The sequence below is a fragment of the Notamacropus eugenii genome, chromosome 1 (genome assembly GCF_028372415.1).
Source record: "Notamacropus eugenii isolate mMacEug1 chromosome 1, mMacEug1.pri_v2, whole genome shotgun sequence".
NCBI classification, from domain to species: Eukaryota; Metazoa; Chordata; class Mammalia; order Diprotodontia; family Macropodidae; genus Notamacropus; species Notamacropus eugenii.
Window position 1 is genome coordinate 37740939 of NC_092872.1, and position 17769 is coordinate 37758707.

General features: G+C 35.2%; 1 protein-coding gene across 22 annotated transcripts in view; it reads right to left on the minus strand.

Annotated features, from left to right (window-relative positions):
- KDM4C (lysine demethylase 4C) overlaps positions 1-17769 on the minus strand; it is a 544029-nt gene that overhangs the window by 317054 nt on the left and 209206 nt on the right. For 2 of the 22 annotated variants that reach the window (XM_072596896.1, XM_072596906.1), the window contains exon 10: positions 232-1197. The exons of 19 other annotated variants lie outside the window; for them this stretch is intronic. In XM_072596896.1, coding sequence (XP_072452997.1) covers positions 1165-1197 — 33 coding nt within the window. In that variant the 3' untranslated portion in view covers positions 232-1164. Of the gene's footprint in view, positions 1-231; positions 1198-2062; positions 7176-17769 lie in introns of those variants that run through there. One more of the 22 variants, XM_072596888.1, reaches the window with a different exon arrangement.

The following is a 17769-nucleotide window of genomic DNA, read 5'->3' on the forward strand; positions in this document are numbered from 1 at the left end:
CTCCTCATTGGCTTTTTGGACCTCTTTTGCCATTTGGATTAATCTATTTTTAAAGGAGTTATTTTCTTCAGCATTTCTCTGGGTCTCCTTGAGCAAGTTGTTGACTCGCTTTTCATGATTTTCTTGCATCACTATCATTTCTCTTCCCAGCTTTTCCTCCCCATCTCTTGATTTTCATAATCCTTTTTAAGCTCTTCCACAGCCTGAGACTATTGCACTTTTTCTTGGGGGGGGGGGGGGTGGTTTGGATGTAGAAGCCTTGACTTTGATGTATTCCTCTGATGGTATGCTTTGTTCTTCCTCATCCAAAAAGATGGAAGAAAATACCTTTTCACCAAGAAAGTAACCTTCTATAGTCTTATTTTGTCCCCTTTTTTGGGCATTTTCCCAGTCAGTTACTTGACTTTTGAGTCCTCTGTCAAGGGGAGGATATACTCCAGGGACTTGTAAGTTCTCAGTTCCTCCCAGGTGGCACAATCAAGGGAGAGGAGTTTACTCCTCTCCTGGCCTATGCTCTTGGTGTGTGAGCAATCACAAGCACTCTTTTCTGCCCTGGAACGGTGAGTAGGATTCCCTCTCCACAACCACCACCAGCTCTACCATGCCAGCCAGTGCTCCTCCTCACCCCAGGACCACCACTCAGATCCAGATCAGTGCCCAATTCCCCCAGGGTCTTTAGGCAGAGGGCTCCAAAAGTGGATGCTGCCCCAACCTGGGGCCAATTCACAAAGTTCTTATGTACCATAGATATCACATAGAAACTTAACAGTATTTTAAAATGTTTCAAAAACCAAAGTTGTCCCTGGTTTTTGTTAAAATGAAAGTGAAGTATATCCCAATTCAAATTTCTCCTTACTGCACAATTGTAGTCCTTTATTTATTCAACAAATACCTTCTGTGTGCATATTAATTGCATCTTTATTTTTGAGGGCCCAAACCAATTGCTCTATTTCTCTTTTACCTAGGGCTGGTATTCCTTGTCTCTTTGCCATAATAAGAATGGCTCTCCCTTCTTCCTCCACTTAGACGGAAACATTTTACGAAAAGGAAAAAGCAATATAGGTGACAATAAACTCTTTCCACATATTCAAAGGACTGAAGAAAGATTAATTCATATTTTAAGGAGATAGTCTGACTCAGCTTCCAAATGTTCTGGGTATTATTCTAGCAGCAGCATAAGCAGGCTCTTTGGGGGTTCTAGAAGAGAGTAAAGGAGAAAGCGATCAGCAGAAGGAAGCAGCTACCTCCAGACCACCCTTCTCCTCTTTCTCACTCACCCAGAATCACTTTTAAAACAACCTGAGACCAAAGCTGGGATTAGGAATAGGGCAGGTCAGGGGCAGGAACTTAGTTGATCATTTGCATTTTTTTAAAAAGGACAATTCTAGGCAATAAAAAATCAGCAAGAGAAGGAAAAGTCAGTAACAAACTACATCAGCACTGTGCTCTAAACACTCCAGACCACAAAGCTAGAGAAGCAATTCACACGCATGGCACCTGTACAATGAAGGCATCATTACTCAATGCTTTTTAAAATTTCCTCAGGTCATTATTTTAGAATTTTTAATAAGAATGTATAATAATACAATCGTATGTCAAAGCATTAAAGCATGAATGAAAGATTGCCAAATCAAAATCTTCTCTTTCAATGAAATCAAGGATAACTACCATTGAATAATATAAAACCATCACACCTAGAAAACTATAATTGATTTGCCTCAATAAATGATATAAATGGTATTCTAAAGAGGTACAATTCTTTAAAAATACCTGATATAAGTGAAAATAGTACCTAATTCCCACTTGGGAAAGTAATAAAAAGGACAGAGAAATAAATTTGTGACCTTGGTTTTGTACTATTTAAATAATAAGAGACAATGTGGCATAATGAAAAGAGTCGTGGGCTAGGAATCAAAGACCTAGTTTAGAGTCCTATCTCTGTCACCACCAAGGTAGCATTGTATCCCATATTTTAAAATGGAGACAAAGTTGCCCTGCAAGCTGCTTAAATTAAATGACCAAAGGTACATGAAAATATGGGGGGGGGGGGGGGGGGGAGTGAGAGAGGTGTGTGTGTGTGTGTGTGTGTGTGTACTATTCAAATGAGGCATGGGTTTAATACAGAAAGCTAATTATATTAACAAATGAAACCTATTCAGGTCTAGTAGACATCCTTTGTAAGAAGTACCAAACAGGGGTTCTCTGTTGTCTTTGGTAAATCTCCCTTCTTTTGAACATTTTTTTCTGCACTGCAAAATGCCTGATATTATATATACTATCCAGTTCTGTTCAAAATTTTTCCAATAATTTCAATAAAGTTTTAAATGGCATATTTATTAAATTTGTACATGACAATGCGAGAATGAATAACTAGCATACTAGGTAACAGAACCAGAATTTTAAAAGACCATGGTAGACTAGACAGATGAGTTAAATCCACTAAGATAAAATGTAATCACTGTAAATACATGGTCCAAAGGGGATTCTAGACATGTCCTATACAAGGACGAGTGGAAGAAGCATGACTAGGCAACAGTTCAAGTGAAAAAGAACTGCCTGGGAAGAGGGGTTAAAAAAGCAGAGTGTTTAACAGACTACAACTTTAGCATGAGTAAATAATGTAGGACAGAACAGACAAAAGAACTAAACCAAATCTTGTACTTCATGAATAGGAGTGATGCTCAAAATTTTATTAAACCACTGTGAGATCTTTCGTGGAATATCATATTTGCTTCTGGGCACATTTTAAAGAGAACATCAACAAACTGAAGTAAATCTAGAAGATGGTAACCAGGACAGTGAGGAGACTTAGGAATTTGACAAAGAAACTAGGAATGTTTAACCACGCAGGAGAAGACTTTAGAAGGAACATGATATAAATATCTTTGAAGTATTTGAAGATATGAACTCCTTAGCTCCAGAAGACAAGAGTTAAAAAAGGTATAAACTGTATGAAGGCAAAATTCCAATTTTATAGTTGTTGTTGTTGTATGTCTTTCATTCTCAAAGAGGACCGACCACGCCATCAGGAAGACGATACCAAGTGAATTGGATTTAAGTGACAGAAGGCTATGCAAAGTCACCAGTCTCACTTTCTCTTCCAGAGCCATCTGGATTCAGTGGCAAAATATAGGTCATGATGACTGGAGATGGCCCCCTATTATCTAATTATATATACTACCATATTATTTTTATTATCTTATTATGTGCATTACAATATTACATCATATTATACCATATATCATATCACAATGTAACTCCTTTGTTACTCTATGATGTTTTATAGTAGCCTACTCATATGCAGCATTATAGTTCAGAAGTCACCCTGGCTTCTCAAAGGCTAAGCCAATACAATGCAAGCTCTTGCAAGTCTTACAAAGCTAGAAAAACTTCCAGTAGAGCCTCTGAGATAGACAGCCAGTTGTTCCATCAACAGTTCAGACAATACAATGAATTTCTATGTCCACAATTCAAAAGCACCATCTACAAAGACTTGGAGGTGTTGATCCCTGCATCAGCAAAACCAAAATCAGTATTTAAACATATACAAATATATCATTTTGGAAATATGCAAAGAAAGTTACTAAAATTTCCCAACCCCTTTTGCCCAGAGACTATTAGGTATAAATTCCAAGGAGGTCAGTGATTCCATATATCCAAGTGAGGAAAGGTTCCATATATGCCAGTATGTTTATGGTAGCACTTTTTATAGTAGAAAGGTAGATAACCATTGGCTGGGAAAGGGCTAGATAAACTGTGGTGATAAAATGTTACTATACTGTATGGAACAATGAATATGATGAATATAGAGAATATGGAAAAACTTAAAATGAACTAATATAAAATAAGGCAGAACCTTATTCTATGGTTTAATAGAAGAAAACAGTCATGACTAACACAATAACATGCATAAAGAACAACAAAACTACTGAACTGAAAGCTATAAAATTATAATGCCAAAGTTCCAAGGAAGACGTATAAGAAGTTATTTCCCTCCTTTCCCTTTCTTTAAAGCAGAGGGAAGTTTGGCGTATAGAAAAATGCATATAAAGGCAGACTTTACCACATATTGACATATTCTATGTTTTCTGTTAATCGAAATGACTCTCTGGGAGAGGTCAGAAAAGGACATATAAATTATGTAAAGATAAAAGATATCCAAAAAAGTATTTAAAAGATTTTTTAAATAAGGGCTATTTTTGAGTATCACCAACCATTATCATTTCTTCTAACAATACATTTTTTTAATCTCATCTTAAGAATCTCACTCTGAATATACAGTAATAATTATACCACTTCTGAGAGTTTAAGCTAGATATGGCTGTTCCCAAGACAATACTTTTTTTTAAAACTCAAAGAAATCAGTGTAGTAAATAATTTTTCTTCCCTTCAAGACAGTCACAGAGCTTGAGGCTACTGCAGCACAAAAACAAAATCTCTGCAAGAATGTCTCCAAACAGTCAAGCTGAAAATCTAAGCCAAAGTTTCATTTAACAGCCTGTCAGTTTTCTGATGTGGAGCTAATGAATGCAGTGGCAAACAAATCCATCAAACCTAACATCAAAACAACTGCACGTCATCCCACCAAAGGGAAAAATGAAATACAACCTGCAGGCCACCTCTCTGATCTAACCTCTCAACAGAAAACAGATCTCTAAGCAACTACTGCAGTAAAAGATGCTAAGCAATTATGAACTTAATTTCATTCAATCAAGCAATAATGTTTAAGACTCTAAAGACAGCAATGTAGAAAGATGATACATTCATTCTTTCTGGTATTAAATGATCAGCAAAAGAAAAATTTCTACCAAGAAAAAAATTTTTGACACTATGGACTGTTTTGACATTCTCATATTAAAAATTATCCAAAATGTCATGATCTCTAATATGACGTTTAAAAGTCTTTCAAATAAAATATTTCTGTGAGTACCTGTTTAAGCTCACCTTCTTCCTGGACGTACAAATAGTTAAATATGTTAATACTGAATATTTTTCCTCAGACCTCATGATCTATTACTTCCCCAATACAAATAAGCTTCTTGTGCCAGGAATAGCCTCTCCCTGACTTCATTTATTCAATCCAATTTGATTCAATACATATTTCTTTTATTTGTTAGTTTTATTTTATTTTTAGTTCTAAATTCTTTTCCTCCCTCCTTCTTCTCCCGTATTCATTGAAAAAGCAACAAAATCCATTATAAATATGTATAATCAAACAAAACATATTCCCACATCAGTCATGTCCAAAAGGGTGTGTGTGCGTGCATGTGTGTGTGTGCATGTGTGTGTGGTATGCATATGCGCATGCGTGTGTGTACATGCATGCTTCAGTCTTCACTCTAAACCCATCATTTCTCTCTGGAGGTGGACAGCAATGTTACCTCAAGAGTTCTTTACAATTTGATTTATTTCACTGCATTGAACAGAGTTCATAAGTCTTTCAAAGCTGTCTTTAAAATACTGTTGTTATTGTATAAATTGTTCTCCTGGTTCTCTTCGTTGCACTTTGGATCAGTTCCTCTGATACACACATACAAATGGTTCCAGGTTTTTCTAAAACCATCCATTTCATCATTTTTAACAGCAAAATATCCTATTACATACATAAAAAACCTGTTGAGCCATTCGCACTTGATGGGCAATCCCTCAGTTTTCAGTTATTTGCCACCAAAAAAATAACATGAGTCCTTTTTCCTCTTTCTCTGATATCTCTGAGGTATAGGAGTGATAAGAGTATCGCTACATCAAAGGACAGGTATAGTTTACTAACTTTGGTATAGTTACAAATCGCTTTCCAGAAGCAATCAGGCCTGGTACAAGGCTCTGCGCTAGGCAATAGTGAGATATACATTAAAAGGCTATAAGTTCTGAGTCCAAAAGCTAACACTCTGCTGGGAGGTTGAATTCTTATTTGTCCTCTGTAACATATCTCAAATATTTCCTTTTCATGAAGTTTCTCCTAATCATCAATTAATAATTCTCTCTCCTGATTTATTTTCACATGCTCTTAAACATTTCACCATACACTTATGACAAAAGGCAGAAAAGATAAGAAGAATCGAAACAGGCAATTTTATATAGGGTCTATTATGTGCCAGGCATGATGTCAAGCATTTTCTTTCAAAAAGATAGCATCCCATCTGATCCTCACAACAATCCTGTGATATAAATACTATGATTAGTGACATGGTATAACTGAGAAAAACTGAAGCAAAGAGAGGTAAAGGAACTTGCCCAGGGTCACACACATAGTATCTGAGGTCGAATTTGTATCCATCTTCCTGATTCTAGGCCAAATGTTCTATCCACGGCGCCAACTAGCAACATCATATGATAGAAAGAAAAATGCACCTAAGGGAATGAGACCTACAGCACAACAGCAGTCCACCACTCACTGCACACTGGGCTTAGGACAAGTCACTCAATCTTTCTAAACCTGCTTCCTCCTCTCTAAAATGATAAGATTAAATTAGATGGCTTCAAAAAATCCCTTTCAGGTCTAGAGAGGCTTCTAATGTTTTGTACGAGTTATATGTCTGTGTCTTATCACCTTACTAGACTATAATCCCTAAGAGGGGACTGATTACAGTTTACCTAACTTTGTTCCTCCTCTCTCAACAACAGACTTCAACACCCAGCTTGCAATAAATCTTTCTAAAATGAATAGCTGCAAATCTCCCTTAAAAGGGAAAACTCAAATTTTACATGTATGAAGCCATACTCACAAAGGCCCCAATTCTGGTCAACAATACTTAAGACTATATTTAAAGAATTGTTATCCTGAAACATCAAAAGTAATTCCTTCAAAAATTAACAATGTACTCCTTAGAGAATGTCAGAGCTTGATCGCTCTTAAAGTAAAGGACAATTCTCATCTATCAACTAACCAAAACAAAGAAAAACTGGGATATAATCAGAGGAAAAAATTTTAATAAATTTTAGGGGAACTGTTTCACAATAGAAATAATTTTTATAACTTTATTCCTCAGGTAAAAAGTCTTTGTTTATTGTCTTGAAATAAGGGCTAAAGGAATGCAAGCTCTGGAAGGGCTGATTAAGCAGCGCAAGTTTCAAATCTAGGTCAGCAACAGATCGTGTCCATCAATCAAGGATCCAACTACCTGAGACTTGGAAAGGCTCATCACAGAGCACAGGCCAACAGATGAGGGACTATCCTGGAAAAACAAATTCATGAAACAATTTACTAACGTATGAGTAGACTGTAATTCACAGCACTGATAAGAATATTCCCATGGGTAAAATCATGAATCCTTCAAACATGAGAAAAGAGCCGTTCCACCGTTCTTTGATTTCTTCATCACAGGTTCCAAAAGTGGGCAATACTGTCCCCTGGGGGGTGCTGGAATGATTGGGGGGGGGGGGGAAGGGAGGGTGCCTGTGTATTTTTAATGATGCAAATCTCCCCTCCCCCCAAAAAAGTTACAGGGATAAAGAAAGAAGATTTCCAGGGGATGTACTGAATATTTTTTAAAGGGGGTGGTGGGCCAAATCAGTTGGGGGGCTCTGCTAGACTCGCTAGCTTTTCAGCATCTTTCTTGAACTACGCTTCTCAAAACTGAACACAGTATTTAAGATGAGCAATCATGAAATCAGAATACAGAGGGGTTATCACTTTCTGGCTCTCTGCCTCTCTCAATGCAGCCAAGATGACATGAACTGGCCACAGAACAGGGGTTCCAGACAGTCACAGTGTGGCTACAGGAGATGGAAAGCATGGTCTGGTCTCATCTGGGCTGTGGGGCCATCTAAGTATAATCGGCTGACTCAACTACTTTTGACAATATGGGCAAATTAAATGAATCTGGGTCCTCACTTAGGCAAAATGCAAAAAGACCCATGCTTGAGCTCCTAAGTATAAGGAGTATATATATTAAGCATAACCATCATCATTTCAAAACAAAACCACCACAAAGCAAAAGAAAAGAAGAGAGGAAAGGAATAAAATAGCAACAAAGAAAATATCCTGGGAAAATAGGCAGAGTCTAAAGAAACTGGTAAAAATAATGAGTAAGTACTATGAGTAAAAACAAAGAAAGAAGACATCTTCAAAGAAAAGAATAACACCAATAATGCCAACGAGTCCCCCACTCCCCTCAATAAGAAATGCTACATGAGGTTGAGATGAATGGAATAATTACAAGAAGATATGAAGAAATAACTTAAGAGCTGCTAAAGACTTTTAAAGAGAGAACGCAAATTCTAGGAAGTCTTGATAAAGCAGCAGACACTGAGGTCTAAGAGCAGTAAGAAAAGGATTAAAAATAAACAACAGACCAGAAACAGAACAAAGAAATACTGGAAAAAATACCTGAGGCCTCAATAAAGGGACTAGTCTTGAACAGAGAACTCATTGAGACATTTTGAAAGTGGCCATTTTCACAGAGAAACACAATAAATTATGCCAGGAAAATTGTCCAGAAACACTGGAACAGGAAAGTACAGACTAACAGAATCCACAGAACTCTGTCAACAAAGAATCCCAAATTTAACTCCCCCAATAAATGTGGCCTTCAGTTACCAGAACTTCAATGCAGAGAAAAAAAATCTCATAAGAAGCCAGAAAGAAGTCATTTATAAATCAAGGAATACAAGTTCAAATTGTGCAGGATGATGCACCGATGATGAAAAATTTAATCTTAAAAACTGAAATATAAAATAGAAACTAAGCAAAGGAAACTGGTTTACCCCACAGGATAACATCATAAAAGGCTTACCATACTAACATGAAAAGAAATACTCTTGTGACAATTCACTCAGTCAACAAGTATGTATTACTATTACTGTGTGCCAAGAAATGTACTAAATGCTGGAATAAAAAAGAAAGGCAAAAATACTGTCCCTGCCCTCAAAAGGAAGGCATTAAAAAGGCATCATTCAAAATGCTTGATGTGAGTTGAATCTTAATAGAAGCCATGGAAAATAAGAGGTAGAGGTGAATATGAAGAAAATTCTAAGGATGGGGACCAGTCAGTGCAAAGGGATGGAGTCTTAGGTGATATGAAAAACAGGTAGGTTAGACCTGCTGGATTATAATGTGTGTGGAGAGCAGTGGTAGAAGAATAGGATCAGAAGAGGACAGATGGCGAAAAGCTTTAAATATCAAATAAAAGATGAGAGAGAGTAAGTTATGACCCTGCAAGTAATGACGAAAACTTAAGTTTGTTGAGTAAGGGGTAACATGGCCTGACTAAGCTTTAAGAAAATAATTTTGATAGCTGAGTGGAATACAGATTAGAATGGGGACAAACTTGAGGCAGGGAAACGGTGAGAAGTCATTAGGGCCTGCACTATGGTGGCAGCTGTATATAAGAGGTTGTGAAGATACAAATAACAAGATGTGTTCAATACAATGGGCATACAGGATGAGTGTAACTAAGGAGCTGAAGATGACACCAAGATTATGAATCTGGATCACTGGGAGCATGATAATAATAGGAAATGTAGAAGAACAGAAAGTGTGGGGGAACATCAGTGAGTTCTATTTTAGACACACTGATATAGTGATCTGGGACTAGATTTCTGGAGAGAGATTAGGCTGGATAAATAGATCTTGAATTCTTTACATAGAAACTGAAAGCAAATCCACAGACACTGATGAGATCATCAAATAACCCAGAATAAAACAAAAAGAAGGGAGTGTCCAGGACAAAACCTTGGGAAAGGCTCATGATTAGGAGGAATGACACAGAAGAAAATCCAGCTAAGGAAACTGAAAAGTGATCTTACGGTAAGAGGAGAGGAAGAGGAGAGAGGGTAAGAGAGAGAATGAAGGGAAGGAGCGAGGGAGGAAAAAAGAGGCAGAGACACACAGAGAGAGACAGACAAAAGTATCCAGAGAAGGGGACAACTAGCGTCAGTGGCTACCGAGAGGTCATAAAGAAAGAAAATTGAGAAGAGGTCATCACATTGGACAATTTAAAGATCACCGATAAGGTGGGGGAGCACGGTTCCATCTCAGGTAGGCTATTAGTAGCCAATCTAAAGAGGATTTGGAAGTGAGAGTAAAGGAAATGGAGACGTCCAGTGAAGATAACTTTCTCATGGAGTTCACATGAGAAGTACAGACAGATATAGGATTGTAGTAGTTGAAGATGGTAGATTCTTGAATCAGGTAATGAGGGAAGGAGGGAGACAGGGTAAGAGGAAGAGATGAAAGGAGGGAAGAACAGAGGAAAGGAGGGAAAAGGGTAAAGAAAGTCCAAGAGAGTAACAGACACAGTAACTTCAACAGTATAGCTAAAGGTAGCACTAAAAGGCAAAAAACATAAAATACAGCAATAACTCACGTCAAATAAAACAGATGATTTTTCAACAACAGTTTAAAGTTCTTACATTAAAACATCTATCATCATATTTTTCTGTATACAACAAACTGCAAAAATTAAAAGTGGCAGTACTATCAGTCACAAACATTCTATCAGGCAGTTTTGCTTAATCTTTTTAAGGGAATGAACTGAGAAGAAGTTAAGTTGTTTCATCAGATCTGCAGTGGGAAACTCAAATAGAAATAGATAGACATATTAGAATATGTGATTAGAAAATCACATATTAACATTATCTGTATTTTATTGAATTTTTATTCATTTTGTTATGTATTTCCCAACTGTATTTTTATCTGGCTGCTACACTATGGAATTCTGCAGACTGGGAACAGAAAGTTGGATACCTCTGCATTAGATGTTGTTTAGAAAGCATCTACAATGTAATAATATTTTCAATTTTTGGCAAAGGCGGAAAGGAAATGCTCACAAGAACTTTTTTTTAACTAAAATATGCTAAATAAAATGAAAAGGTATTATTGTTTTAGGCCAAGATTCATCTCAATGGGAATTTTTATAGGCTTTTAGAACCTGAAACCAATCATCATTCATGATTAACATAGAAAAATAAACACAATTCCACCTAGCCCTCTGTACTCAGGTCCTAGCCAGTTAAACGTACTTCAATCATCCTCATTTCTCCATATTTCCATTCCATCCTTACCGCATACATCGTAACTGCCTACATATATACCATATGTTTATGTACAAATTGACCAAGATGTGTTTTCATCTTTGTAGACTTAGATTTTTATGAGGAAAAAGTACAGGATTTGGAGTTAGAGCACCTGGGTTCAACTACAACTTTTGTCACCTACTGACTACAAGACCTTATATAATTCCTTAGCATCTTAGGTCTCAGTTTTCCCAATGCAAAATGCAGCAAACGGAAGAGGTAACCTCTTGGTAATTTCTACCTCTAAATCTCTGATTCCTATGTTTCTAAGAAGGATAACAGATATGCATTCAATCAAGGCAAAGAGAACTGAAAAATGTTGCAGTTTTCATGACACCAAGTACAGCATTATTGTAATAAAGGTTTCACCACAAAGGATTCAATAAGTGAATTAAACATAACTAATCTCAATTCTGTCAATTTTGCTTTTATGAAGCATAAAATAGTATGAAATAATATTTTTCATTGCACTTAAAAATTAATAACTTATCTAGAGCTACCACACAAGGATCCATGAATTAAAAATTTCAAAAAATTGATTTGTACATTTAGTAAATATATTCTATTTTACAAGAAAAAACTAATATAATATCAATAAACTATGATTGCTTTCCCTTTACTTTAACTCATTCAGCCACATTTGAAATCTGTAGTTTATACTCATATTCATAGGTTTGGCCTTAGAACGTAGGCAAGCTGTTTTCTAACAGATGAAATACCAATTTTAGCACTGATTTCTTATATGATTTATTCGGTAATGCTGTTATTGTGTCTGTGATGAATATGTAAGAACAAATTGGCCCATTAGTTTTAGTAATCATCATTAACATTAACTAAAAAGATCAGATGAGAATTAAGGAAAAGGGAATGGAACAGAGTAGGGGCACAGGGGCCAGACATCAAGGAAGCAAAAACAATCAACAGGGAAATAGACTATGCTAGCCATCTGAAGTACCAGGACTTTTAAGTTCAGAATCACTGAATGGGCACCTCCTGAGAATTGAATTCAACCAAATTTTAATTTCTGTTCTTTAGCATGGTGAAAAATAAGCACTAGGCCAACAGGTATTGTAGTCAAGCAAGAATAAAGATAACTGAAATATACAGAATCCAGGGCAAACCAGGATAAATTAAGCAACTTTCAAATCTACAGACCAATCCTCCAATAAAATTCCTTAAAGTCCAACTCAAATGCTATCTCCCTCTTGAAGCTTTCCCAAAAGCTGGACCCTCCATTCTTCAGTTCTACAACTGCCAAACTAAAATGTGGTGAGATCCGGCCATTATGTCATCTAATTTTGCTTGACTATTTCTCTCTTTGTATTAAAAGGTGGGAGAAGGATGTATCAGAAAATGTCCAGGGTATAAAGTTCTCAATAAAACTTTTTTTGAACTACACAAAAAGTTGATGCAAAATATTTAAACAAAATGCTTGCAAAAGGCTGCAGCAATATATTAAAAAATATTTCCTATGAACAAATTAGATTTGTATCAGAAATAGTATATGGTTTCAATATTAGGAAGACAATATAATTAATCACATCACGAGATACAGAAAAAGCCTTTGAAAAAATAAAAGGTACATATAACAATGATAATCATAATAATAGGTAACATTTATATGGTGCTTTAAGATTTGCAAAGTACTTCACATACATTGTTTCATTTTATTTCACAACATCTAAGGGAGGGAGATGCTATTACCATTCCCATTTTACAGTTAAGTGAGGCAGATAGAGGTTAAGGTACCTCCCTAGGGTCACAAAGCTATTAACTATCTGAAGCAAAATCCAAGGACAGATCTTTCTTTGATTCCAAAAGACTGATATTCTATTCAGTAAGCCACCTACCTTCCCCTTTGCTAAAAATTCTAAAATTCAGATGCGTAAAAGGGTCATTTTTTTTAATATGATAAAAGAGGAGACAATGTAACGTAGTGGACAGTGAATCAATCTCAGAGCCAGGGAGACCTGGATTAAAATCCAAACTCTAACACATACTGGTTGGACAAGTCACTTAGGTAACTCTCTCAAGTGCAAAAAAATTGAATTCCTCAAAAGAAATTTTTGGCCTGCATTGATTGAAGGAATTTCCTTTTCCTTTAAAGGAAGCTCCCTACATAACTCTTTTAGAGTAGTTCTCCATACCAATGCAATCACACATCGATTTCCTACTCTTGTGCTAATACACACTTACCTCCAAAGGCTTACAGTTTTGTAATGCAAAAACATGAGAAGCTTTCCCAATACATTTCCCCACAACAATGCAAAATTTCTAAAAATGGTATTGATAGCTATAAAACATGGTACATGTTGCAGTATTAAATAATTAATCATATCACAAACCAAAATCACAGTAGTAAATCAATATACATTGAAAAAAACCTTTTGACTAAATGTAAAGTTTATTTATACTAATTATAATAAAAACAGCTAATGTGCATATAGCGCTTTAAGGTTTACAAAGCACCTTACTTACATCATCAAGTAATTTCTATTAACAGACCCATTTTACAGATGAAAAAATTGAGGGCAGACAAGATTAAGCAAAGTAAAAAAGAAACTAAAATTATAGTATAGTTTCAGTAAGTAGTAGGCTACAAAATCAAACCATAAAAATTATTTTTATTTCTATGCAGCAATAACAAAAACTGAAAACTTTTAAAAACTCCATTAAAAAACATTCATATTTACGAAACACTGTAAAAAAAATAAAAAATAATATGAATAACTGGAATATTATTCACTACTTGGAGAGGGACCTTACTATTCAGTAGGAATGGATGAGAAAACCTGAACGCCATTTGGCAAAATACAAGGTCCATAGCAGGAGTATACTTGCCTAATATGTCAGAAATAACTGACTTAATTACATAAAGGATTTCATCATGTACAAATAGAGAATGATGAATGAAGGCACCTTTTATAACTATATCTAAGGAGAGAATTCTTAAGCACACAGGGGATGGAGAAATTCACAAAATATAAAGTAAATAATTTTGACTGCATGATATTGTAAGCCATTTCAAAATGCATGTCAGAGACCCTTTCAGCAAATCTGCATCTGGTGTTATCACACTGATTTGAGAAAAACTTTTTGTGTGGAAGAGAGCGAGGTATGTGCCAGACATCATGCTAAGAACTGGAGATACACAAAGAGGTAAGGACAATCTATTGCCCTAAGGAGCTAATAATCAATCAATTAGTCAACAAACATTTATTAAGCACCTACTACGTACCTGACAATCTAATAGAGGAACTCACAACCACCTGAGAACAACAACATGGACTCAACCATACGTAACCATGGAAAAGTAAGGACTGAACCTAGGACCACAACATCAGCCACTAAGTCAAACCATAAGTCAGGCCCATGAGTACTTATCTTCAGAGTTTATATTAGCCTTTGAATCTTGGAGTGGCAAAAAACCCAACAACAACAACAAAACAAAACCACCCCACCCCTGAGTGTGGGCCACAAAAGCAGGCACTAACTGACATAGTCCTTTGCCTGGCATGTGAGACAGTCAGACCAAAGGCACAGGACAAAAGATGGAACTGCAAGTAAGGCACAGGATACAGATCAATACAGCTGCAATGCTGAGTTCATGAAGGGGAGTAATCATGTACTAGGCAAACTTTTACATCCTCTTCCCCCAATAATCTTTGCATTTCAAAATCACCATCTGCCAAGATGGAAATCCCAGGAAATGACTCTAGAATCCATCTAAACCTTAATCTTCCTCTTGAAAAATAGTTTAATGTCATCAGCTGCCTGCTGAAGAGGCTCCTCTAAACCCCTCCTCTCAATCAAACTTCCCTGTCTCTACTGAGAATATCATCATTCATCTAGGGTCTACTATCACATCTTCAACTCCAGCCACCACCCCCTTTATATAGAGTCTCATCATTTCCCACTTGGACCATTGTAACAGCTTCCTAATTGGTATCTTGGGCTTTTACCTTTCCCTTCTTCTACCTATCCTCCTACACAACCACTAAAATTATCAAGGAACAGATCTGCCCACACCATCACAATGGTTAAAAATGTTAAGTAGTTCCCTATTCTATGATAGAAGAGAGAGAGAGAGAGAGAGAGAGAGAGAGAGAGAGAGAGAGAGTGTGTGTGTGTGTGTGTGTGTGTGTGTACACACAGTTTTAAATGGGATTCTCTTTCTATCTCTTGCTGTTGGGCTTTGTTAGTAATATACAGAAATGCAGATGATTTACATGGGTTTATTTTGTAACCTGCAACTTTGCCAAAGTCGTTTATTATTTCAAGTAGCTTTTTACTTGATTCTCTGGGATTCCCTAAGTATATCATCATATCATCTGCAAAGAGTGATAACTTAGTTTCTTCTTTGCCTATTCTAATTCCTTCAATTTCCTTTTCTTCTCTTATTGCTACAGCTAGCATTTCAAATACCATATTGAATAACAGTGGGGATAATGAACATCCTTGTTTCACCCCTGATCTTATTGGAAATGCACAAGCTTGTCCCTACTGCATATAATGCTTGCTGATGGTGTTAGGTAGATACTGCTTATTATTTTATGGTAAGTTCCATTTATTCCTGTGCTTTTCAGTGCTTTCAAAAGGAATGGGTGTTATATTTTGTCAAAAGCTTTTTCTGCATCTATTGAGATAATCATGTGGTTTCTGTTAGTGGTGTTGTTGATATGATCAATAATGCTAATAGTATTCCTAATATTGAACCAGCCCTGCATTCCTGGTATAAATCCTACCTGATCATAATGTATTATTCTCATGATAAGCTGCTGTATTCTTTCTGCTAATATCTTAATTTTTTTTGCATCTGTATTCATTAGAAAATATAGGATATATGGAAGTGTTGAATGCTGAAAACAAAAAATAATAATTCAATTAAAAAAACAAACAGGGCTTTTGTTAAAAAAAAAGAAAGAAAGAAAAGAAAATGGGACTCTTTTCACATTTCTTTGTAACTACAGACCTCAGCACAGTACCTGGCACAAACAAGGTGCTTTAAAAAAATTCTTTTATACAACCAGGTGTCTTAAGTAAGCATTTGCTAAACTGTTCTTTTGATGATAAAATAAAGTTAACTTTAATAGAGGAGGATTTAGATCAAATCTAAAAATAAGATTAAAAAAAGTTACCACTGATGTAGATCTTTACGTTTTCAAACAGCTTACTAATCTAGTCTGATCCACTGATCTTTTTATTTTTTAAGTAGTACTAAATAATTTTGATGATTACTGCTTAATGTCTAGAAGAGCTATTTTTTCCTCATTTCTATATTTTTTTCACTGTTATTTTGAGATTATAGGTCTTATTATTTTAGCTCTAGAAAGTAAGTACTTGATAGTTTTAGTTTGTAGTTTAGTTTACTAAACTTGTAAATTAATTTAGGTAGTACAGTCTTTTTTTCTAATTACATAAGGACATCCCAATCACAAGTAATGATGATATATGCAATTATTTAAATTGACCTTAATTTCTATAAAGTATTTTATAACTGCAAATATGTGTCTTGGGAGACTGACTTTCAAATGTTTTGTGAAGTTTTATAGTTATTTTGATTATGATTTCTCTATAACTTTCTATTAATTTTGACAATAACTAAAAATTATAGGCAAAGAAGTACTATTTTAATAGTAAAAAAATCATATCTAAAACCAAAATTGTAATAAAGAAACACTGCCATCTTCACTGACAAATATAGGGGTAATATAAGGATTATTCCTCTCCCCCATATAGTTCTAGAAATTCCAGCAACAGAAATAAGACACAGAAAAGAAATCAAAGATGTAAACACTGCCAAAATACATGGAATAATTCATAATTTTACTCAGAAAACTCTATAGAGAAAACAGTGAGAAAACCAATGAAATAACTACTAGCCTTAGTAAAATATCAGGATTCAAAATAAAGCCAAAAATCCTTAATAAAACAACTGCTTCTCAGTCTAATAATACAGTTACAACTAGAGAGAATAGGCCTAATCAAAGGACAGCCAGGCATCAATTTAAAGAATAGGATTATTCATTATGAATAATGAGAATTAGGTTACAATTTCATATTGAAATTATTCTTCCATAAACAATGAATTTTGAATATTAAATAAATGTAAAAAACTTCAATATCAATATAAGCACTCTACTCAATTATTTCACTACTGATGCAAGTGTGGTATAAAACAAAATCCTTAGTGGATTACGTTAAAAATACATTATTTAAATAATTATCCAAATTATTCAAATAACTTTATCCTATTCAGAATTTTCAGTATGTATTATCTGAAGTAGTATACCTATTGTAGCCTCTAAAAAAAATTATAAAACAGCAGTTGTTCTTTAAACAATCTCCCTAGGTCAACTGGTCAAAACAGAAAAAAATAAAAACCCTGCAAATAGTCTCTTGTTTCACTTAATGTCACATACTAATTCAAAATTCATTAGACTATTATCCAGCTAAACTCTCTTTTGTTTTATTTGCTATCTTATTCTATAATTAGGCATGTAAATAAATGCCATATCGTTTCTCAAAAGAGAGATTTTAGCAATTTTCACAATAGTTCCATGAGAAAAAAATTTATCAATATGCAACAAATTATATTTCATACTTTGGATAAGTGGAAACTACAAACACACTATATAAATGAAAGCCTTCTGTTTGTCTTTTGCTAACTCTACACAGCTGATCTAAATGTAGATTACAGAAAACATCATACAGATACATTTAGAAACTTCTCATTGCCAGGATATGCACCTC